At 46.6% G+C, this 18,372-nt stretch overlaps 1 protein-coding gene across 8 annotated transcripts in view; it reads right to left on the bottom strand.

Moving 5' to 3' along the window:
- The window catches only part of atp11c (ATPase phospholipid transporting 11C), a 32,752-nt gene that overhangs the window by 12,244 nt on the left and 2,136 nt on the right, over window positions 1-18,372 (bottom strand). For 7 of the 8 annotated variants that reach the window (XR_009949814.1, XM_037460506.2, XM_037460503.2 and 4 more), the window contains exons 1-11: window positions 14,169-14,328; window positions 9,665-9,784; window positions 8,364-8,453; window positions 4,341-4,421; window positions 2,947-3,054; window positions 1,952-2,080; window positions 1,488-1,576; window positions 942-992; window positions 460-524; window positions 277-358; window positions 53-203 (exon numbers count right to left, since the gene is read on the bottom strand). Coding sequence is in view for 7 of the 8 variants with exons in the window: in XM_037460506.2 (XP_037316403.2) it covers window positions 53-203; window positions 277-358; window positions 460-524; window positions 942-992; window positions 1,488-1,576; window positions 1,952-2,080; window positions 2,947-3,054; window positions 4,341-4,421; window positions 8,364-8,453; window positions 9,665-9,784; window positions 14,169-14,177 (975 nt within the window). In the remaining variant the exon portion in view is untranslated. Of the gene's footprint in view, window positions 1-52; window positions 204-276; window positions 359-459; window positions 525-941; window positions 993-1,487; window positions 1,577-1,951; window positions 2,081-2,946; window positions 3,055-4,340; window positions 4,422-8,363; window positions 8,454-9,664; window positions 9,785-14,168; window positions 14,329-18,372 lie in introns of those variants that run through there. The other variant, XM_062560554.1, reaches the window with a different exon arrangement.

The following is an 18,372-nucleotide window of genomic DNA, read 5'->3' as shown; positions in this document are numbered from 1 at the left end:
GGCTCGGTTTTTGAAAACAAGGACAGGCAGGTTCGCTAAAACAAGGACTCACCAGATTGGTTTCCTTCTCTCTCTGGGTTTTCTCGTTGTACCAAGGCTCATCCTGTCCTGGCTTGCTCTGCCACACATACTTAAGTGTGGTGCACACTAGGGCCTTGCTCACTAATATGCAAAGGTAAACCAGTAGGAAGGCATTGATTGACCTGAAGAAAAAAAAAAGTTAATAACTACACAAATGTCACAAATTTGTAATTTATTAATTCCCTCTAAACATACTTTTCCACAGCAGAGCGTTTCTGAGACTTTCCCTGGTAGTTGAGAGCCATCTTTGTCTCCATGCCAGTGTAAAGGGCAACACCTTGTGAGAGGAAAGGAGGGGAGAGGAAAGATTGGCCCTTCAGGCTATCTCCACAGTAAAGAAAAACTGTATTGCTATAGAGTCAATATCACTCGACTCACCATAAATTCTCTGAGTGTTCTTTAAAGTCGCCCCTTTCAGCAGCAGGTTTTCTGGGCCCAAAGACCTGAACGATCACATCAGTAGATCAACGTTACAGAGGCTGTGCAATCCGCACACTCCTCTATTCTCCAAATGGAAACCTGTCGAGCAAGCTGGCCTCCGCTCTAAAATATGCAGTGACAACTCACAGTGGGACTGGAGTCCGAGCCAACACCGTATCCAGTGTTCTTGAGAAGGACATTGGCTTTTGTTTGTATGGTCATTACAAAGCAGTCAATGATAAATACCTGCGGGAGTGCTCTGGAAGCAGTGGCTAGAGCCAGGCCCGGTTTGATTTTAATGTTTGCCGGCGATGAAGAGTCAACGGAATAATGATTTGCTGGTGATACGAAGGGAAACTAATGGGTGCTTAAGCACCAGCTTTTGGGGATTTTGCTCCCACTTAAAGTGGGCTGAGGTTGCTGTGCATGAGTTCTCTCACCTCACGACCGGCTCCTGGTTGTTTTTGTAGATGTGCATTCGGCCAACAAACCTGGAAAAAAATACATGTAGACTATTTGTTTATATTTCTCAGTGTGATAGAAGGTCTCAAGGTATCCTAAATTATCCAGAGGACATTTACTTTAGAAAGAATTCAGTACTCCGGTGCGGAGGTTCAAGAGCCGGCTTATTAGTGGAAGCTAGCAATCAGCATGCCGTCAGTTTTATTGACTATGAATAGCATGCATTTGCCACCCGGATGCCTGGCTAAACGACAACAGTCCATCCCTTTGCCCCGAGTTGGAGCCAAAGGCTGTCTGTTGACTCAGTCCTAAGATTACTGAAGACACCACGCCCACCATCGCCAAACCTAATGTGAAGCGCCCTCTGAAGCTGGCCAGGACCTCTCCACTTAAACATTTGACGTATTGACAATAGAGCCATTCAGGACCTTTTCAACTGGCTTTGTGGGAACTCATTGTCCAACAAACACAAGGCACAAATGCTCGTGGTGTAAATCTGTAGGGGCCGCATAGTGAGTTCCTACTTGTAAAGGTCAGGCTGTGGCTGTTCACACTCGATGGTGGCGTTGAGAGTTTCCAGATCCTTCTCTGTGTCTGACACTGTGTAATGTGTCTACGAGAGAAAGAGACAGAGAGAGAGAGTGAGACACAGGGAGAGAAGACAGAATTGGCTCAGGATCATTTTTGTCAACACACATTTTTGAGAAACTAGTCAAGAGAGGAAGTTAGACTGTTCTACAAAGCAACGTTGGTAACAATACAAAATGAAAATCCCAATTAATTATCAAAACTACACTATTAAGTTAAGATACAAATCTAACCACTTTCCATCGCATAAGCAGCTTCACGTTTATAAAAACAACATAACTAAAAACTATATAAATTCATAAAAACAATTTGGAAGTTTATTCTTCTAAATTAACATTTCGATAAAAAATACTTTTATAATCTAGCCGGAATAAGTTGAAAGCAGAAGGGCCCGTCTTACTTTGTGGTTGGACTCCCCATCCAGACTTGCTGTGGTTACGTAACACGTGTCGTCATCACGGCTGGACTGCAGCAGTATTAAATCACAGGGAAAGGTCTCATCTTCCTCCACCTCCACAACATCTCCAACCTGATCAAAGCAAAACAACCAAACACTACTTTTCAGTTTGTTTTCTCCTTCCTGAGCCCCAGATCAGTAGGAATTGGCACAGGAAGAGTGACAGAAGTTTAAAAGATAACCGCTTTAGCCTGAGGAAGATGAGGCCCTCCAAAATAAACACCCCGCCGTCAGTTTCCTTTCAACTTGTTGTGGCTAATTTGTTAGCATGCCTACTTAAAGAAACAGCACGCACAATGTCCAGGGGTGTGAAAACTGATCAACATTCTCCTTCTTGCCCTGGCTTGTTAATTGTTTACTTTAGCTGTTGTCCAGTTAGCACTGGGAGGTAGCCCACACTCAGCGTGTGTGTGAGCTGCTGTGCAGGAAACAGCTGTACAAAGTTTCTCACAAAACAACAGTGTTTCGGCCTCTACAGCTGGATGTAGATTCTCAGCAGCACCAGCGGGCCTTTACCAAACCAGGAGTCAAAACGCACACACACACACACACACACACACCTGAATATTGTTGCATGCATGCAATGCATGTTTAACTTTTTGCATATCCATACATATTTGAAAACACCTTTTCCTAGAGCAACAGGTAGGAATACATTACATACAGAACTAAGCTGCACACAACAACCTGGATAAATTAATTACCATCACACCCATGTTTGAACATCTAATCAGTTTGTCATGCAGAGCATTTTCTCCCTTGTGTGTGTGTGTGTGTGTGTGTGTGTGTGTGTGTGTGTGTGTGTGTGTGTGTGTGTGTGTGTGTGTGTGTGTGTGTGTGTGTGTGTGTGTGTGTGTGTGTGTGTGTGTGTGTGTGTGTGTGTGTGTGTGCAAACAGCAGTTTCATACTGGCCATGCATATCCCAGTGGAAAAGGTACCTTGATCTTCTCACTATCCTTCCGTGTCCTCTCGCCTTGCTCCAGCACTGTCACTGGGTACTTGTTCACCTCATTGTCCGCTTTGTGCCGCAGCCAGTCTTCATAGCCCTACATCAACATATCAAAATCAGAATGTAGTTATTTGCTTGATACAACAAAGCAGCTGCCTAAATATGAGACAGGACATCTCACCAAGAGAAGGAAAGATCTGGTAGAGAAGAAGGTCTGTGTGTACAGTAGAATCTTTACATTTGGTGTTTAACTTAATTATTTTGTTTTTCTATCATAAGATAAGACCTACTTTCAAAACGATCGCATAAGATAAGTACAAGTCCCACAGGGGAGGTGATATGCATAGAAGTTAAAAAAAGGCCAATATTACTGATTTGCTTTACAGCAAGCTTTCTCTCCCTCTTTACAACCAGCTAAGAAACAGCTTTTTTCTATCAACATCCTCCGGTTCTACTTTAATTATATTATATCTGACTCAAACAGGTCTGCCTGGTTGCCTCCATTAGGCCCATTTACACGGATAAGAGTTAATAAATACATTAATATTTGCTGAACACTTTTTAGGAGGTAATCAATGCCAGCAGAGGAATTCTCAGATGGTGTTGGAGAGATGGTGCAAGATGGGCAGAGAGAGAAAGAGAGATAGATATAGACAGATAGACCAGAGTGTGTGCCAAGGTGGTGCCCGAGCCAGATAGTAGAATTACCAGGAAAAGGCAGGAGGGGGAGAGAGACATAGAGAGTCTGGTTGAGTGATGCAGAGAGAAACGATGCCAGGGGGATGAAAAGGGAGAGGGGAGGCATTCCACGGATGGTCACTTGAACTGTACTGTTCACCTCTGGCTGACTAATAGAGTCGGGCCGAGCGCCTTGGTGTCCCACTTCAAAGCCTGGCTGACTGCAGTCCAGCGTTATCAGTGAGTCACATGTATATTTTCATAGGGAAGCACACCCACTATTGTGCATTTCAAAGTTCTCGGAGCAGACAATCTAAAAAGCCAATGTTCAGAACAATACATCTAAAAGCTGGGACATGGAAGCAAGAGTCAAAGAAATGGACCCTGACCTCTTTAATAGTCTCTCTGTCTCTCTGCTCACATTCCCAGAGAGCCCATTTGGTCTCTGCCCAAAATCAAAATTCACCAGCAGAGCACATTATTACAAAACCAAGAAAGCATTAGTCACGTACTTCATACAACAATCACAGCAGGGGGTTATGAAGGCAGGGGGACTTATTGTGTTGGAGAGAGAGAGAGAGAGAGAGAGAGAGAGAGAGAGAGAGAGGTTTAAAATGCACCGAGGAGCATTATGAGGAAATAACATGGCAATAAAATGCCAATAAAAAGGAAATCAACACTTAGCATCATTAGGCAGCTTCTTACCTGCTTGATAGCGGTTACTGTGATCACAAAAAATAGGGGTAGGCCACTGGTGACTGGGCTGGTGGGGGTGTCCACTATCACCTTTTTGTTGCGGGGGAGACAACAAAAAAAGGAAATTCAGAGAGAGGCTTAACATTACCACATGATAACACACAGACAAACACACACAGCCTTCCAACTGAAAAGCTCTGCATTAACTACTGGACACGAGTACAAAGCGCCACTGCAGTGTGCGGTTCCGCAGGACGGAGTGCGTGGCGATGCTATGAGAGGAAAGGACGAGTCCTCTAAATGCAGGGTGTCCACTGTTTCCATTCTACTACCCCCAAAATGTCTTCATCAGCAGGAAACGGGGGACATTTACATTTTGAAATGGAGCGAGCAAGTGTTCTGGACCAAAGAATTTTTAATCAAGTGGGCCAGGGGCAGCGTGCCTCATCTGCAGGCGTGACAGCACCTCGGTGTCTCTGCCAAGGCCTGTGAGAGGGGCCAACGCAAAGCGCCGCTGGGTTCACCCAAGGTGTACGCGAGGGACTCCGACAGTACGGCCCGTGATCTATTGGTGCGTGTACTCCTAACACGCGTGGTCGGGTAATCCCAAACGATTGGTTCACGAGCCCCACCTGACAGCTTCAGCCCCAACGCACAAACGGCCTTGTGTGTTTTTTTGTGTCCCTTAAAGCCATCATAAGATGGATTTACCCGGGAATTTCTGATCCCGCAGAATGCCGGGCTCTTCGCCCCCGCCCCCCCCGAAGTCGTTGAACGCACCCAGCTCGTTGGTATTCTAACCAGGAGCATCACGAGCTGTCAGACAGACAGAGAGAGAGAGCAGCAGATGCGTTTTGAAGAGGTATCTGGTGATTGATCACTTGTGCGTGAACTGAGAATTCAAAATAAAGCAAAAAACACAGCCACATTGAGCCCATAACCAACCACGTGCACACACACACACACACACACACACACACACACACACACACACACACACACACAGGTACAAGTACAAAAGCCAGTGAGCTACTGTCCCACCAGTGCTTTACCGCGACTACAGTTAACCCGAGGATCAGAGACGGACCAGTGCACATCGCCCCTTTGGACGGGCGCGGATTCATACGAGTCTGCGTTATATTTGTCGAGGTTGCCGATTGTGGCGGGACGGAGGCAAAAGTAATGATTCTGCAGCAGAAGCCTCAGGTGTGGCGAGCCCGAGGTGAGAGCGCTCAATGCTTCAAAAAACAGTGCGTGTGTGCACAAGAGGGAGGCAGAGGGGGCTCTGTGTTAAAGACCCTTTACTCGGGTTGCGAGTGGAACATCGATTTGCTCAGTGTACTCCGGTCATTGTAGCCCTTTGTCGTGACCAGCTCCTCAGAGGTGAACCCTTGCCCAGGTACGGGTGTGATTGGATTGGGGTTTAAGTGAGCAGCAGCTCGCCCCTGTGATGCATCAGCCAGATGGCCGAGCTCGACAAAGGGCGACCACAGCAACGGATGCTTGACAACGCCAACGTTCAGCAGAAATCTCGCTCCAGTTATTCATTTTTGCTTCTCAACCGTACAGTGGAGGACTATAAAAAGAGATAAATGACAGTGTCTGTTTTTAGTATCAGTTCATAAACAATGATTCTAAAAAAGCGCTTTCTTTCATTTCACACTTGTCTGTTTTTAGTATTAGTTCATAAACAACGATTCTAAAAAAGCACCTTTCATTTCAAACTTGAGCCTCACCGACATAACTGTATCAGGGACGGTCATCAATTTGGGAACAGGGTGAAAACTTGCCTCTAATGCGTCAATATTATCATTGACGCAATGGAAATACTGCAACAGCAACCTCGTGAGAAAACTAAAACCTTCATCAACTGTACTCGGGTCAAATAACACACGACTCTTCCATTGTTCATATGCACCGATTGGCAACGACCCCCCCTCACCCCAAAACTTCCAGATGGCCCGATACCCTTTCCTCCTCTGCACCAAATGCAAAGCCCAAACATCTGAGCAGTACGAGTGAACTGTGTGCTGCTGCTGCGCTGGTGTGATATCAGAGCGGCACAAAGCCTCTCACCCGGGCAGGGAGGTGTGTCATAGCGACCGACGGGCAGCGGGTTCCCGAGTTGGCGCGGCGGCGCTGTGGGCCCTGACGACTACCCCCTATTTTGGTCTTTTTGCCTCCCGCCTCTTGCTCTCCCCCTTTCTCTCTTACCCCAGTTTCGCTTACTCTTTCGCTGCACTCTGTTCTCACTCGATCTAATTCACGCCAAGACACACCGGGCTATTTATAGCAGAGTGGTGCTTTTTTATCAGCCTGCATGTGTCTATTTGTGGCACTGAGACGTACAGAGGGCTTCCCGGCTGCTGACGTCAGCAGCCGGGAAGCGCTGCAGAGGGACGGGTGGAACGAGCGAGAGAATAAGGGAGAAAGAACGACACAAAGAAAGGCGACGAGTGACGGGGAGGATGCAGGACATTGGGTTATTGGTGGAGCATTGAAGGCTCTCAGGGAAAGTGAGAGGGTTTGTTTCCGTCTCTGAGATGTGGCTGTAGAAGGAGTGCGTACCTGTTTCTCTCCCCCCCCTCATATAATAGCAGGATGCATGGGAAAACTCAGTGGCTGGGATGAGGAGCCCCTTAAGGGACTCTGGATTAGCGGAGACACACCAACCACGCTGCAGCTTGGGTAAACACCCTCAGCGAACCCAGGACACCCACCGAGGCAAACAACCGCATGCACACACACACACACACACACACACACACACACACACACACACACACACACACACACACACACACACACACACACACACACACACACACACACACACACACACACACACACACACACACACACACACAACGTATTCACACACAAACACACATGGCACTGCACACTGATAATCCTTGCTTGTTTGCGAGAGTGACGCAAACATGCTCGGCGGTTTACTCCCACATAAGTGAACTGCATTTGCTCACGATAACTTCACACATTAGTTCACAGCCGTCAAAAAACCCAGAACCATTATCCATTAGCGGAGGATCCCAGGGAGTTAAAGTAAACAAACAGAACAAAATAAAAGGCTGTCAACTGTAAATAAAAGTGGAGACACCGGCCGGGAGGAAAAATAAAGTCTGGATTTGATCTGCTTTTGACTTGAATGATGGGATTTGGGACAGAGGATATTTCTCACATTGCTGGAGCACAGGGAGCAGTGACTGTGAGCTCATTCAGTCAGCATACGACTAGATAGAGCACATCCCTCCAGAGCAGACCCAACGCCAGCACCTGTTTACACTACAGACCCTCGTAGTTTGGGGTTACTGCTAACAGGAGGGACGCTAGTTTCCATCCACAAGGATTTGAAAAAGGTACAGAGATGATAGAAGAGCAACTGCAAATGCAAGCAACTGACAACTGCCGGGTAGGAGAGAGGAGAGGTCACTTAAGATCACAGAGCAAGGGAATAAGGATGCCAGTCAAAGCCTTTTGGCCGGCGCTCCCGACCAGCTGTCAGTCAGTCAGCTTCTCACAAGGATAGAAATACACACTTTGAATTTTAACACACGATTTCACAATTCTGGAATAATGGAGGTAAATGTTGGAAGAGTTGAGTTCCATACAGCTAACTTACATCTGGGATGGCTCACTTCACACAAACTAGACACGGTTAATTTCAGTTTATGCAGGAATGTCTTTGCATGTTACTGCAGTACCATGGCGTAATTTCCTCCTCCAAACGAAGGGCCTTGTGAGACAGTAGTTACAGAGAGCCATCTGCGTAAGCTGCTATGATGAACCCACAGTTCACACATCCAGTATCTGTTTCACACCTGCTGTGCCCGTATGCAAATGTCCACCATTTCGCACACTCCTACGCACACAAGGGGGCTAACACATTGTGACAACAGGTAGTGAAGCCAAGTCGGACACATTAACCAATCGTGATTAATCAGCGACAGGTGCCTTTAAGGGTTGTCAGCAAAAACGTGATTCAACAATGATTACAAGTAAAATTGTCCTTACCTGCACCAGGAAAATGATGAGGAAGTAGAAATTGGCAATTCTTCTAAACTGCTCAAACAGGTTCTTTGGTAGAAAGTTCCAAACCGTATACTGTGGGAGGAGAAAGAAAAAACATGCATATAGGTCACAGAAAAATAAAACAGGTATTACAATTTGTGGGTTGCCTTTTGAGGCTCTTTTCTGCATCATTTCAGGCATAGAGAATCTCAAGAGGTTAACAAAAAGCTTGGGAAGGGAAGAGAGATTAGAGCCATTGAATATTTACAGACTCTTGCGTATGTATGTTCTGTCTGAGCCGCGCGGGAGGGGGGGGGGGGGGGAGACTAAAGGCAACTTCAATCGCTCCGAGACTCAATTCTTTCTTCTGCTGAGGCAGAAGGCCTTTGGGGGATCACAGGTATTCTATTGATTCAGATTAGCAATTTATCTCCCAAGTCCGGCCACTCATGAACACAGAACTTATCATGTTGGCGACTACAGAGCGTTTTATTCTGTTATAAGTGGGCATGACTGCCGATACCATCGGGGCTGAAGCAACACTATTATCTCCTTAAATCCCTGAGAGACGGCTCGGCAATATGCTGCCCCCCCCTTCCCCAACAAACACAAGAGTGTGCACTTACACACACACCTGCAGAGGAAACAGCACCGTTTATAAGAGGAAACATCTGCATGGGCACAGCGTTGAAATGCAGCAGCAGCAGAAGGGCCCATCTCATTTTACAAGATGGAAGAGAGAGTGAAAGTAATGGGGGGGGGGAAAAGGGGGGGCCGTATTGCAAAAAGCAACAGGATGATTGAGGAGCGCAGAGGCATGCGGGGGCATCAACACTACAGCCGGGGTAATTAAAGGCTGTTTACCCTGACATGCTGGCAGGAGCAAATTGATTGGCCCATCCTCAATGGGCCGCTCTGCACCACTATAAATCCCCACTGCCGTCCTACTCTCACACCGCTTCCACCCTCCTCATCGCTTTCCTCATATCCGTAAGCGAGTCGGCCCGAGCCTGCAGTGCACAGCGAGGTACTGTGGTTGGGTTGGGGCGGGGTGAGGGGGGGGCGGAGCATGGTCTATCGGAGGCCAGAGGGACACACAAATAATCGACTTCCGTTCGGAGGGAGGAGAAGCGCGTGGAGAGAAAGTGGGGAGGAGGAATAAAGAAGGGACGGCACAGAATTCATTCAGCTTGTCGGATAAGAAAGAAAAATGCTTGAAGGCAGGTGAACAGAATACAGAGAGAAGTTGCCGAGCAAAAAGGTATACGTAAAGGGTCAAGGCGAGACAAGTGTGCGTTTCTTACCTTGGAAGACACTATCCTGTTATCGCAGAACTTGAGTGGGATGATCGCCTCACCGGGGGAAGATGACCGATGACCAACGTAGATAGTCCTACTGTCTACTCTTCTCTCATCGCCGCCAAGCTGGAGGGCCGAGCAGCAGAGGTGGGTAGAAACAAGAAGAGATATAAGGAGAAGCAGAGAAAGGGTGTTAGGCATTCAAGGGACGTATTTCCATTTCAGAGATTAAGCAGCGAACAGGCCCAGTTAAACTGAAATATAAAAAAGGCTAGAAACAAGAATTACTCAACACATTCCGATAAATAAACAGCTTGTTTATTTCAGGTGCAGAAAAGCTACAGTGATCACATAGAAGTTGTTGTGGCCATAAATGTTTTAAAGCCTGTGGAGGCCTTAATTCCACCCAGAGGTCAGGTATTAAGAGATTAGAGTTGCTGCAGTGGTGCAGCAAATTAAAGACTTGAAAAGCACTCTACTGCCGAGCCCCGGCCCATAACTCAGAGAGCGGCCGGCCAACAGTGTGACGGGGGTCAACAGGCCAAAATGGTGAATATATCTTAATTCTCTACCCTCCCAGGTGGTCAGTCGCCGATGATGAATGAGTTAGGGATGTGGACAGCCAGGAGAAGGAGAAGGAGGAGCCAGAGACACAAGGTGGACAGGGGAAAATCCTCTCCCATCAAAAGGCAGGCAGGTTGAATCACAGAGCAAGACGGGAGAACCGAGCGGCGGTCTCGCCTTAAACCAAACCTCACAAAAAGTGCTGGCGGTGAAAACAAAGTGTCAGGTAGGTCTTCATTCTCTCTGATCGGGCTGGTTCCTCCGTATGTGTGTGAAACATCCTGAGGCTGCACATTGCTCCCTAACTTAAAAGTAGAGACATTCATACATAGACATTAACTTAATAAAACGTGGTTACACTTTTAGATTCCCCAGGAGGAGAAATTATGTTTTTATTTTACAGACAGATGTTTTAACAATAATGTATACAATGAATCTGGTGATATTAACTCGTATTCCACTTTTCCTCTTGTTGCAGGTTTAAAATATGCTGGGGAAATGGGACACGCCTTCCAAAATCATCGAAGGGCATTTCATGTAATGTGACTTTAATATTTTGATTTTTACCGAGTTCAAACATATTTGTACCAACATACATTATTTGTATGGTCAATTATCACACTAAATAATTCACTAGAATTTTAAATTCAATCAAATGAATTATTTATTGTTAAACTGAAACTGTAAACAAGCTTGTGCATGTTCCAAACTGCCAAAGCCTTTTCCCTCCAATTACAGTCGCTCAGGTACAAGTCGTGTAGCTATTACTGTGCCTAGAAATTATCACGGTTATGCAGGCAGGGGGTGTACTTCATTTCATACAAAGACCACCAACATGTGGGTTGAGGGAATGGATTACAAAGATCTTAAACAAAGACCCAAGGAACCCGAGGGCTTACATAATGCTCCCCTATGCATGAGCAGACATGATCCTCAGCATTGCTATCAGGTCCACCATCCCCTACCCGCTCGGCACACACGCACACTGCTTCAGCGAGGCCGGACGGACCTGGCTGCCAGAGAACGAAGGGAGAGAGAGTGGGATGAAGGAAGTGCAACGGTATCCAAGGACACCATGCACGCTTTTTTTCTGTATCAACACCTCCATGCTCATGGGCTCCAATCAGACGCAGTGTCTCTGCCAGTTATCTCTCCTCTGTGTACTCGCGAATTATTCCACAAATGTACCAGCAATCCAGATATGCTAGGCTATGGCGAACACGCATGTAACAAGAGGAGACGGTATGAAAAAAAGAAAAGAAAGAAGGCTGTGCAGGCAAAATGCAAGCAAGGAGCTATTTACAAAACAAATCAGGAGATAAAGGACCTTCGAAGTGCTGTGGCGCCTACCTGCAGGGTTACAGTTCAGAGAGTCTACAGTAGAAGTTGGCTGGCTTCTGCTAGTGCCAATCACCTGTGCCCATCGGGGATCGATTATACACGAGAGCTAGGCTAATGATCACTTTCAAGGGTCCGGGCCACTTGGAACACTGGAATCTTTGTCGCAGGCACCGGCATTAGCCATCTTTGGGCCTCGGAGATCATGCTCTAAAAGAAATGGTAGAGTAGACCAAGCCCTGGGGTCGTGAAGGTAAGAACTACTGAATGGCCATTGATTCAGGGGCAAATTTGCTGTAAAGCGGAACGAGAGTTGAAGCCGGAGGCCTGCATGGCAGCTACGTGATCGCAATGCACACCTCAGAAATATGGAGTGTAGAGAGAAGGGTGGGGGGTGGTGATAGCATTATCCATACCTCACCGTCAAAGGTCAAACACGGCAATTCAATGCCACCGACGAGCAAGTAAAGGAAAAGTGTCCAAAAGTAAAGTGCTGCCCAGAGTCTTCCTCGATGGAAAAGCATCGGCCACGAACAAAAAAAAGGCCCTGTGGATGAAGATCGATAAGGTCAACGCTCAGATGGTGCATTAGCGAATTAGGTGACTCAGAAACTTAAAATTTGATTACACAGGAAATATAATTATGTATAAATAGTGTAATTGGCCCGGGAAGGGGGGGGGGCACTATAAGACTACTGTCAAGCTCCCAATGATGACAGCGCGTCCTGTCACACCATCTCACTATTCAGAGACTATCCCGCTTTGCCACAATCACACACTGTATAAAGAGGCTAGTACAAGGCTGTGCAGACGATCCACCATGCCAAACCTTTTAAATCAGCATTTTTTATTTAACTCAACAATGAGCAAGGTAGTGATGGTGGAATAAAACTCAAAGAAATACAAACAAGGGCTGCGACTGGCAAATATTTTCTTCATGGATGAAGCCGCGGCTTATTATAATATAATATTCAAAAGTGACTCAGATGTAGAGGTGTAAGAACAGCTGAAGTCTAAAAGCACAGAAAAAAGGAACACGGCCTACTGGTTTTATTGATAAGGATCACCACTCATCCAAATAAGTTGCTCACACGTCGTCAGGCGTAACCCTCAGGGGACAAATTATTGTTGTACATGTTCATGGGCTGTCATATAGCACCGAGTGAGTGGTCCTGGCTCTCGGGGCTGCGTTTTAACGCCTGCATCTCTATTCGCCAGCAAAGTTTGTTTGTAGTTAAGAATCTCTGAGCAACCAGCGAATGGAGGGGCTGCCGCAGCGTGCAGAGGGGGGCCGGGTGGACAGCAGGTGGGACATGTGGCACAGGTGGTTGTTACACACACAATATTGAGGTCAAATAAAATCAATCATGACGGTCATCATCAACTTGTTCTCCCAAAAGTGCGGACGCAAGTGGAAAAGAATACGCGGGGTCAGAGCTCGCCTGCCGTATTGGTGGTGGTTTTGTCACTCGGGTACAAGACGGAAACGCACACAAGCTGGTCCGGTACGGAATGCGGGAGCTTTAGGCATTAAGCTTAAAAAAAGAAAAAAGAAATCCACTCAGAAAATCTACTCAAACACATTTAATGAGGTGTGAGGGAGCTGTGTGTAAAAGAGCGCAGTGGGGGACCCTGAGCTTGTACTGCTTTGCCTCCTGCACGTGTCCTAATAACACCGAGACAGACAGTCACTGTTAAGTCCCTGTTCCATTTTGACCTTAGCTGCCATCTTATGTCATTCTCCGCACAGAACTGAACTGCACGCAGCCTAATGTCTCATTAGGTCGTACCATGAGACGAGTCCTTTATCGTATTCCACTGCGTAACGACATCGGGCCTCCGCTGCGCCTTATCTTCCCCATCAGGTTTTATGGTGTCGCTCTTAAGTGGAATCGTCACAAGTCAACCTTATCTGCCACTTGATGTGGTGCACATTAGCAGTTTCCTCTTCACCACAAGAAAAGGAGAAAAGGGGAAGTCCCGAGATAAGGTGCCTGCCATTGGAGTAAGTCTAGGGATAAACATCAGAATGTGCCCCCACAGTAATGGCTGGATAAATACCGCCTAACCTTAGCAAGAAATGTTATTGACAAGAGTGAAAACGGACCGACGGCAACATCAGGTGGCTTTTACGACAGGGCGAACGGAGTTAAGTGACGATTGTTTGAAGGCGAGGGGGAAAGATGCACTCGTCGAGTCAATGCCGCGCTACTCAATCCGTGCATTCGCCTCCCTTTTCATCCGCTTCCTTGTCGCTCTTCTTCCAGCACGCGATCGCTCCGTCTCACTAATTGCAACGCTCTCAGATTTGCTCGCACATCAGAGCGCTCATTGTCCGGGCCGCAGAGCATTTAGAGATGCTACATCATCTTTTGAAGACACATCAACATCGAAACAAAAGTGAAGAGTGTGTCACTACAACAACAACTAAACAAAGTACCTCAGGACAATTTGAATAAACAATTCAACATTATTACATTGCTTCTCAAAACATGTTGGATATTTGCTTCCATTTCTATAACTACGAGTGGGTGCACGTCATCAGCACATCTTAAAACGAGCAACTTGGTTGGCCATACTTTGCCCCCAAGTGAAGGAAAAGGGTTACCTCCATCATGGCTCCACCAGGGCGGGGTCTACAGAGCCCATGCCAGCAACTGCTCTCCTCCTCGCTCCGCTGTTTGCACTCAGCGGCGAACGGCCCCGCGGAGCAATAAAGGTCCAACTCAAGCTGAGGGCCGAGCCTGAGGAGCTGCCGTGGAAAGGCAAAGGGCCATTGTTCTACGAACAACCCTGCAGCTGTACAAGACACAGCGCGTACTGTACCACGGGCTGGTACTGGCCTACATTTCACTGGGTCCCTCGACAATGGGGAGGAGGGGAAACGCATGTAGACCACCAACTGGGAGCTGCTGCCTCAATCCTTTGGGGCATTTGGCGATGCATAAAAAGGTTCACAGTGTGAGCGTTAACATTTAGTGACCAGCAGAGACTGGGTTCGATTAACATAATCTGATCACTTATCGACTTTCAATAGAATCGTATGGCGAGGGGATCATATAGAAGTACAATGACCCAGTGTTGTCTCAATCGTTTCAAGCATATTCTGGATATGATTACTATGCATTTGTGCTCATTAATAGTTAGTAGCTTAGATTATTTATTCATTCTTTTCTTGTGTGAATAAATTGTGAATACATTTCTATACGTTTTTAATTCAGTCTTTAATGTGTGGCTATTTAATATAGAGGTAAAATGTAGTATAGAAACATAAAAGTCTGAACACAAATTTTGCAAACTGCTGTTGGGAAACATGTCTGCGCTCTGGGAAATCTACCTTACGTAGTTTTTGCCACCAGAGAGAGAGGCGATTGAGAAATGTTGGCGGAGCACAAAAAAACAGCCTGTAGCCGAAACAGAAGGAAATGTTTAAGCAAGTCACACATTTCTCACAGAGGTCTGTGGTAACTTGTGTATCTGAGGTACACTGGTTCCTCAAATTAGAACCGTACGCAAACACCAAATAGAAGGCAGCCTGAAATTCACTAGTATAGTTCTCAGTATAGGCAGGTGATTTTCTTACTGGTTCACGGTAGTAAGGCATTCATTTACTAAGGCTTTGGTTTAGAAATGACATGCTCCTGCAGCTTGAATCTTTGTCCCCGTCGCTACCATCCATCTGGACAAGTTAGCTCAGTTAGTCCTGGAGAGAATGACATAAGCAAATAGGGCTCTCATGCAAAAAAGAAAAAAGCGCAATGCTTTGTGCTTTAAGACCGAGCAAAGTGAGCAAATCTTGAGCGGCGGCCTAGTCACACTCTAATCCATAATTAAGGGGAATTTAAAGTGGTGTAGCCATAAATGGAGTATGTTTTTTTCCAGCCAAGTGAACATTCGCTCTGTGCGACAAATCGCCAGATTCTGCTCCTCCAAATGAAGGTGCTTGATCCAGCTGCTATTTCGATGTAGTGTATTGGTTGTAACTTAACTAAACTGCAAAAAAACAACGGCTTCACCTTCACCCCCCCCCCTCCCTCCCTCCCCCCGACATGTCTGGCAGAGAGCCATGCAACACCAACAAAAAGGATTTTACAGTGCATCCTAATGCTGCTGACAAGATTGAAAAAAAATCTCCATCTCAGCTGCAGCCCTTCTGATGACATTATCTTTAATAATGTCCTCAGCTACACTAGCTGTAATTGCTATTCAATTAATTATCCGTAGACACTGCATAGGAGGTCTGATCACAAAAATCAATGTGGCTCTTTGCTGCTCGGATGGTTGGGTTTTCTCCCACTGAATTGTGACCACATATGTCTCCCAGTGGCTGAGCAATAGTGCCGGCATGGCTGGGGGGGATGGCACGGCGATAATTGTGGGCTGTTGATTAACCTGGGTGTTCATTCGAGCGAGTGTGGGAGGGAGCGCGTTCGTATGTCTGTAGATTGCCACACATGTTCGAATGCTTTACTGTGACAAAAACGCATAAAAATGAAGAGGGGAAAAAAAAACGGGATTAGAAAACATCATAGATGCTGCCGTCTCACCTCCTTCCCTGCGTGCTCAGACACAGAGTGAGCTACAGACAACAACAAAAAAATCCCCCACATACAGGCGTTTCAGCATTCTCTTCACATCCCACTGCGAATGCTCTCTGGGTAGTGCTAGAGCTGGAGCCTGGCACGGAGGCTCTCTGGACGAGCATCTATACATATATGGATGGCGAGCATGCATTTGGAGTGCCGCAAGCCTGGCGAGGGTCCGTGGGTCAGGAAATAGATAAGCGATGCGAGGAGAATTCAAAATAAATGAAGCCACTTGAATTATTTAGAGGTACAAACTGAGAATTTCTCCTGCCTTTAAAAAAAAAAAAAAAAGAAGAAGTGGAAAATGACCATAAAGAGGCATCCACGGTCCCCTTGTATCCAACTCGACCCGCTCACTCCAACGTGAAGCGCCGCGGGGAGCTGAAAAGAGTGTCCATTAGGTGGAGAAAGAGATGGAGAGGATGCAAAGAGGCCACAGGTACACCCCGTGGTTTCACTCCAGTCTGAGTCACGAAGGGCTTTCTTTACTCCCCCGCTACATTTCATCAGCACGCTATCCCACTCCTCCACACTGCCCCCACCCCGCCTCGCACTACATATATTTATTATCCTGCTGTGTGTTGCAGATCAACTCCTCTGGCTGGGTTTCCATCACTGAGCGGCGTGCAGGAGACCAGATGGAAAGGGGAAGGAAGAGAAAAAAATCAGAGTAAGCAATTCTCTTTGCGAGCAAATAACCGGCGCCGGACTAATGGCGGCAAAACTGAGCGCAGCTCTAATCAATACGCATCACTCCTAATCAAAAGAGACCTGATAACTCAAATGGTCCGAGGAAGCCTTGTACACAACTCTTAACACAACTGCTCCCTAAAGCTCTTTTTTCCAACAGGTGCTTCTAGCTGTATTTCATCAAATGTGAACCATTCTGAAGCAGCGTAAGTCATGCAGACAAAACCAAGGTACTCAAAGGAAGCAACAGGTACATTAAATTGTTCTTGTAATGTTAGGAAATACCCTGGGTACCCCAACCCTTGCAGGTCAGAGGTAATTACTGTACTGTTCAGCACCGGGTACAAAAAAGAAAAGAAATCCTCTTAGATTGCTGAACAAAACACGAGCATTAAATCGCCTCAATGTCGTGTTAGTGTGTTGATGCAGGTGTGTGTGTGTACAGGTTTGTGTGCATACCTCAAACGTGCCAGTGCTCTTGGTTGAGAAACCGGTCGGCAGAGCCCTGAGGCTCGCAAACCTATTTGATGTGAAACACTTCAACATACACAACAACATCTCCTGACCTGCTAGGGCCCGTTTACTCGGGCAGGGGTCACAGTCAGGAAGGGACCGATACGACACTGAGACTAGTGAGCGGAGGGGGGGGGGGGGGGGCTACTGAGAAAGAGCAGGACCAGCGTTGTGCTGCTTCCTGCGCAGAGGTAGTAAATATTTGAGACCACAACACAACCCTTAAAACACAACTGTACTGCACCGTGCAAAAGGTGTGCTTTAAAGCCCTATCAGGCCACAGAGAAGAACTCTTGTGGGACAGGAAGAAAAAAAATGGGTCAACTGTCAAGACATCACTGGAGCGTCAAAACCACAAGAAAAACGGCTGGAATCTCCTCACCAGCCTTGGATTAAATAGTCCTCAGTTAAAAGATATTCTTTTCCCGATGACGGGAGCAAATAAACTTTTGATACGATTTGCCTTTTGTCCAAAGGGACTTACAATAAGTGCATTCAAGCCACAGGGTACAGACCCAGAAAAACTCAAATCAATGAGTACAATTTTACAATACAATTTTTTTAAGAAAGCCAAACTAAAAGAAGTGCTATAAGAGAGTGCCATCGTACGTGGTAAAAATCTATTATTAACCAATTACCGAAAGGCTTGTTTAGTTAAGTGGCTGCAGAGCTAATTGCTTCCGCACTAAAGTCTATAATTTCATTAACCTAAAGCAATTCCATTTGTTTCACCCTGCCCGTTCCTAGTCTTTGTGGACAGGGTAAGAGCCCCCGTCGGGCTTCAGTGTACTTCATCAACAGGCGGAGGAATACTCGCGAGAGTACTACAACAGTCAGATGGTGACGCAGAAACGTCCCCTGTGTGGCTTCAACCAAGCAAGAGCGTAAGAGGAGGTCTTCTGGTTACCATGGTGCCAAAAAAACAGACACCGAGGTACTTGGGGCCGGGCGACGGCGTTTCCATGCGGCGATGCCGTTCTCCTTGCATTCACGGCAGGGGGCTCCCTCAATGAATACTATCAC

The sequence above is a fragment of the Pungitius pungitius genome, chromosome 2, assembly GCF_949316345.1.
Source record: "Pungitius pungitius chromosome 2, fPunPun2.1, whole genome shotgun sequence".
NCBI lineage: Eukaryota > Metazoa > Chordata > Actinopteri > Perciformes > Gasterosteidae > Pungitius > Pungitius pungitius.
The sequence above is the reverse complement of the archived record's forward strand: the minus strand, read 5'-3'. Positions and strand labels throughout refer to the sequence as shown.